This window comes from Parambassis ranga, chromosome 1 (genome assembly GCF_900634625.1).
Source record: "Parambassis ranga chromosome 1, fParRan2.1, whole genome shotgun sequence".
Taxonomy (NCBI): domain Eukaryota; kingdom Metazoa; phylum Chordata; class Actinopteri; family Ambassidae; genus Parambassis; species Parambassis ranga.
In genome coordinates this window covers 23,706,255-23,712,851 of record NC_041022.1, presented here as the reverse complement: position 1 = coordinate 23,712,851, position 6,597 = coordinate 23,706,255, and the positions used below count along the sequence as shown (strand labels likewise).

Sequence of the window (6,597 nt, the reverse complement as noted above, 5' to 3'; positions counted from 1 at the left end):
CATTCAAACAAAGGTGTGAAAGAGGCAGGCTGATCCTCTTACATAGAGCTGATGAGGTGAATGAACCCATATGTAGAAAGTAAAGGAGGGAGAAGCTGCCCAAATGAGTAATAAAACTGCTGCAGCAACGGGGAGGCAGATGATCTGAACTGTTGTGCAAGGAAGCCCACAAGGTAGTTGAGCTGAGAGAGCTGGGATCCCAACACCTGAGGTGCTTCCAACAAATGAGACAAGACCTATAATGCCTTATTATAATTACATGTACCCAGAAGACTTTGAATTTCATTTTTTCCATGTCTTTAAGAGTGTTTCATATGTAACCTTCTAATACTTAAGCTACACATGAGAGATTAGTTCATTTCCATAGAGAATCACTTTGCATCAGCAGCAGCATGCTCCAGTGCTCTAGGAGACTTTATAGCCCTGACACTTGAACACTGGATGATGACAGACAGCTATCCTTCATCACAACAGAAATCCTCCTCAGCAAAAACATGACTTTGACCTGCGTCCTCATCTGGACTCTCCTCTGCTGCTGCTTCACAGGTAAAGTCCAGAGAATCAAACTCCTCTCCTCTATGAACATCCGTCCCTCTGAAATGAAGCCCACAAAACCATGACGCTGCTTCATGTTTCTGTCTCTTTGTCCTCAGAGTCCAGAGGACAGGTCAGAGTGATTCAGCCTGGAGCAGTGACATCTGCTCTGGGAGGCTCCGTCACCATCAAATGTACGACCAGTCAGGATGTTTATAGCTCTGACCGTTTAGCCTGGTACCAACAGAGAGATGGAGGAACTCCTAAACTGCTCATTAAGCTTGCTACTCAGAGATTAACAGGAACTCCAGATCCTTTTACAGGCAGTGGATCAAAGTCTGACTTCACTCTGACCATCAGTGGAGTTCAAGCTGAAGATGCAGCAGTTTATTACTGTCAGAGTTATCACTGGCTGAACAGTGAGAATGTGTTCACACAGTGAAAAAGTGTCGTACAAAAACCTCCCTCAGTCAGACTGAACAGAAACTGAGCTGACACACTTCACTGAACACACACACAAAATGCTGTAAGAAGTTCTCAGAGATAAAACACTGTATCTAAACACATCACAAATACCATAATTGTAGACACACTTTATATCTGGGTAATTACTTTCTATAGTGTACTTTTTTATTAAAATGTGTTTGGGTGATCATCTTTTACTTCACACAATAAGAATCTTCCATCATTAATTGCTTGATTTAAACCTTTATCGTTTATCTTCACGATATTGTCTGTTTGTATTTTGTATTCCTCTGAATTAACTAACAGAGACAAACCCTGCTGTCTTCCTCAGAGGACTTTCATGTCTCTCACCCAGCAGCAGAGAAGAAATAATGTTTCAGCCTCTGTGAGACACTGAACATTATTATTCTTAAGACTGAGAATTCTTCCATGACATCAGTTCCATCAGTGTGTGTGTCTGCTTCATGGAGATCAAGCTGTCTCCCACAGATTTCCACTGCATCATTCAGAAATGACTGAAAGTGTCAGTGCTGTCAGCAGTGAGGAGGAAAGAGCTCCAGCTGACTGACTCTGTGTCTTTGCATATGTGTCCTGCCTCTCTGCTTCCAACCGTTAAGAGGACAGTGTTGATCAGTGTCTGTCCAGGCCTTTCAGAGCCACTGACACACTGGCAGCACAATGATGATGTCACTGAGTCTACTGCTGGCCACCCTGGGGCTCCTTGTTCAAGGTGAGAGTCTCTGCTGAAAACTTTGCTTCAGGATGCAGCAGCTTCAGCACAGTGATGTTGTGCGGTGATGGAGAAAGACTGAACCAAGCAGGAGTGACCTGTTCTCCATGTTAAAGAAATGATCCTCTTCTCTTTGGATGTTGGTCATCTTCTTTCAAGCTGGATTGCTCAGAAAAACTACACAAGGTTAACAGCAGCATCATTTATAGTTGGATATGATTAAACAATTTTCTTTTTATTATTGTTTAGTTTAATTTATAAAGACTTGGCATATTTTAATTTTTAATCTTAATTCTTCTCGTCTAAACCTACTACCTGTCTTCTGGATCCGATCCCATCACGGCTCCTCAAGGATGCTATTCCTCTGATCGGAGACTCTATATTAGGACAGATCAACTTGTCTCTGGAAACAGGATATGTACCACAGGCTTTTAAAACTGCTGTGATCATTCCGATACTTAAAAAACCTTCACTGGATCCGGACGTCTTAGGAAACTACAGACCGATCTCCAACCTCACCTTTATCTCCAAAATACTCGAAAGAGCTGTTGTAAGTTAGCTAAATGACCACCTGCATAGGAACAGTCTGCTCGATGCTTTCCAGTCTGGATTCAGAGCCCATCACAGCACAGAAACAGCACTGCTTAAAGTCACCAATGACCTCCTCATGGCATCGGACCGTGGACTCGTCTCTGTACTCGTTCTACTGGATCTCAGTGCTGCCTTCGACACAGTAGATCATCGCATCCTGCTACACAGATTAGAACACGAGATCAGGATTACAGGAACAGCACTGTGGTGGTTTAAATCATATTTATCTGACAGATTTCACTTTGTTCATGCTAACGATGTTTCTTCCACAGGTACAAGGGTTAATCACGGTGTTCCACAGGGTTCTGTGCTCGGACCGATCCTGTTCACCCTCTACATGCTCCCTCTAGGAAACATCATCCAGAAGCACGGCATAAACTTTCATTGTTATGCTGATGATACCCAGCTGTATTTATCCATGAAGCCTGAGGAAACGGAGCCGCTAGTCAGACTACAGGCGTGTCTAAAGGACATAAGGGACTGGATGCCCTCCAACTTTTTACTATTAAACTCGTACAAGACTGAGGTCATTGTTTTTGGACCTAAACATCTCAGAACTAGTTTATAATAATATAATATTACTAATAATAATAATACTTTCTCTCTGGATGGAATTACTCTGGCCTCCACTACGACTGAGAGGAACCTTGGAGTCATCTTTGACCAAGACATGTCGTTTGTCTCTCATATTAAGCAGGTCTCCAAGACCGCTTTCTTTCACCTGCGTAATATTACTAAGATCAGGAGCATCCTCTCTCAGAGTGATGCTGAAAAGCTCATCCATGCTTTTGTCACTTCAAGACTGGACTACTGCAACTCTTTATTGTCGAGATGTCCACATTACTCCATCAACAGTCTGCAGCTGATCCAGAACGCAGCAGCTAGAGTTCTGACAGGAAGCAGCCAAAGGGATCATATCTCTCCTGTTCTAGCGTCTCTTCACTGGCTCCCAGTGGACTCAAGAATACACTTCAAGATCCTTCTTCTAACCTACAAGGCTCTTCATGGACTTGCTCCATTGTATCTGCAGGACCTGGTTGTACCATATGTTCCTAATAGGACACTCAGATCTCTGAGTGCAGGTTTACTTGTAGTTCATAGGATTCATAAAAGTAGAATGGGAGGACGAGCTTTCAGCTATCAGGCACCACTATTATGGAACCAGTTACCAATCTGGGTCCGAGAGGCAGACACTGCCTCCACCTTTAAGACTAGACTTAAAACTTTTCTGTTTAGTAAGGCGTACAGTTAGCCTTAGACCTAATGTGTAGCACAGCTATGCTGCTCTAGGCCTACGTTTTCGGGGGGCACAAACATGATCCGCTGAGCAGTTTCCCTCTCACCCTCTGACCTCTCCTTTTCTCTCCTTAGTCTGGCTCACACTGGTCTCAAGACCTGCATGCTGACCTGCAGTCCGGCCCGTGAAGTCTCTCCTGCCCTACGTTGTCGGGGGGGCACAAACATGATCCTCTGAGCATTTTCCCCCTCACCCTCTGACCTCTCCTCTACTCTCCTTAGTCTGGCTCATACTGGGTAATATCGTCTCATAATCTGTGTTTACTGTCTTCCTCGTAGTTCTGTGCCTCGCTCTCACTCTCTCTCTGTCTCTTTACAGGTCTCAACACCCATGCTGACCATGCTGACCTGCAGTCCGGCCCCTGACCTCGCTCTAGGCCTACGTTGTCGGGGGGTACAAACATGATCCACTGAGCAGTTTCCCCCTCACCCTCTGACCTCTCCTCTACTCTCCTTAGTCTGGCTCATACTGGTAATATCGTCTCATAATCTGTGTTTAGTGTCTTCCTCGTAGTTCTGTGCCTCACTCTCGCTCTCTCTCTTTGCAGGTCTCAAGACCTGCATACTGACCTGCAGTCCGCCCCCTGATCTCTCCTGTGCTCATCGACTTCACTAGCCCCTGCTGCTCATCTTTGCTATCAAATTACTATTACTACTTATGGACTGACAATATATATAGATATCTATTACAATATAATCACTGTTTCATCTTGCTGTCATGTTTGCTCTGTACTGTATCATGTTTGTATCATGTTTGCTCCTCTCTCTCTCTCTCTCTCTCTCTCTCTCTCTCTCCTCTCTCTCTCTCTCTCTCTCTCTCTCCTTCATCCTCTCTGACTAGCAGCAGGACTGGTTCCCCCTTAAGCTGACGGGTCCTGCTCAAGGTTTCTTCCTCTTAAAGGGAGTTTTTCCTTGCCACAGTGCTCTTAGGGGGGTTCCTGTGAAGCGCTTTGAGACAATTTCTGATTGTAATATGCGCTATATAAATAAAACTTAATTGAATTGAATTGAAATGGGGTCCAAATACAAACAGAAATTCAAGAGCTTCATTTGCAAAAGTTAATGTTTCACAGTAAAATATATTTAATACAAAAAAAAAGTTCCTTCTTTGTAAGATTTAACAAAAAAATGAATTTCTTTTGTGATGCATGAAGAGGAAACATTAACAGTGATACAATTGAATACAAATACTCTTCAAATAAAAGTTATGACAGCCTCAATATAACTATTTTATTTGTTTTTTATGATCATCTCTGTGTAAAAATCATTCTGAAATAACACTGTTTAACAATTTCCATATTTTTAATATTTCATAATTATTAGGTGAAAATCATATGAACGTCACCTGATTCCTTATCTCCTGCTGTGTGTCATGATGAACGAAGATTCTATTAAAGACTATTATTTAGAAACATTCAGCAATAAAAATGAAACAATTTTCAAGTACTTGAATTCAATAATTAGGTAAATATACATATATGAACATGTATGTTGACTCCTTGTCTCCTGCTACAAAGTCTGTAACCAACTTGATGAGCAGCTGATCTTGTCTGACCATGTTGACTCTGTTGTCCAGTTGTTCTGATTCATTCTGTTCAATAGAAGAAGAAACACGCTGAAGCTAACGCCACAGTTAATGTTCACTTTGTTAGTAGGTTTGGATCAAATCATCTGATTTATTATAACAGTAAATATTCAGTCTGAACTCAAAGTCACAAATTCTTTCAATCAAACACATGAAAAAAGACAAATCACAGATCCAATAAACCACGGCGCATCTTAACCACACAGGGCACATGACTGGCTGTTGTCTGAGCTCACTGGCTAACCTTGGCATGAAATTCATGTAACTGGCTTATGTATTATGTAATTTCTCTTAAGGCTCTCTCCCAATTAAATGCTCTTATGAAGAATGATGCTTGTATTGCTAATTTTTCCAAAGAAAACACACACACATTCCAGACAGTTTTTATATGGGTAGTTCTTCATCGAATAGATCCAACAACGACATGAGCTCACTGTAAACCTACTTCTTCCTTTATTATACCTGCTTCTATCACTGTCTTTTTTCACTCTAAACTCTGAATTGTATCTAAACTGCTGCATTCTCATCCTTTGCTACACTGTTTTCATAGTATTTCATTGTTATTCCACAGTTATAAATAAATATGTCTGCTGTAATATGAATGTAAATATTCACTCAGTTCATTTCCATAGAGAGTCACTTTGCATCAGCAGCAGCATGCTCCAGTGCTCTGGAAGACTTTATAGTCCTGACACTTGAACACTGGATGACGACTGACAGCTGTCCTTCATCACAACAGAAATCCTCCTCATCAAAAACATGACTTTGACCTGTGTCCTCATCTGGACTCTCCTCTGCTGCTGCTTCACAGGTAAAGTCCAGAGAATCAAACTCCTCTCCTCTATGAACATCCGTCCCTCTGAAATGAAGCCCACAAAACCATGACGCTGCTTCATGTTTCTTTCTCTGTGTCCTCAGAGTCCAGAGGACAGGTCACAGTGATTCAGCCTGGAGCAGTGACATCTGCTCTGGGAGGCTCCGTCACCATCAAATGTACGACCAGTCAGGATGTTTATAGCTCTAACCATTTAGCCTGGTACCAACAGAGAGATGGAGGAACTCCTAAACTGCTCATTTATTATGCTAGCAGCAGATATTCAGGAACTCCAGATCGTTTTACAGGCAGTGGATCAAAGTCTGACTTCACTCTGACCATCAGTGGAGTTCAGGCTGGAGATGCAGCAGTTTATTACTGTCAGAGTTTTCACTACATCAACAGTCAGTATGTGTTCACACAGTGAAAAAGTGTCGTACAAAAACCTCCCTCAGTCAGACTGAACAGAAACTGAACTGACTGCTGCAGCTGGAAGCTGCACACACTGATACACTTCACTGAACACACATCAGTCATTGGTATAAACCGTCATACAGATCACACACTGTGTCTGTCAAAGTT

General features: G+C 42.3%; 2 gene segments (V, D, J or C); both read left to right on the top strand.

Moving 5' to 3' along the window:
- Window positions 1-444: 444 nt before the first annotated feature.
- LOC114440277 (Ig kappa chain V region 3547-like) lies at window positions 445-1,196 on the top strand. The segment is given in 2 exon segments: window positions 445-546; window positions 654-1,196. Coding segments are annotated over 2 exon segments (375 nt in total).
- A 4,728-nt stretch (window positions 1,197-5,924) lies between these two features.
- Window positions 5,925-6,442, top strand: LOC114440281 (Ig kappa chain V region 3381-like). The segment is given in 2 exon segments: window positions 5,925-6,012; window positions 6,120-6,442. Coding segments are annotated over 2 exon segments (375 nt in total).
- The last annotated feature ends 155 nt before the right edge of the window (window positions 6,443-6,597 follow it).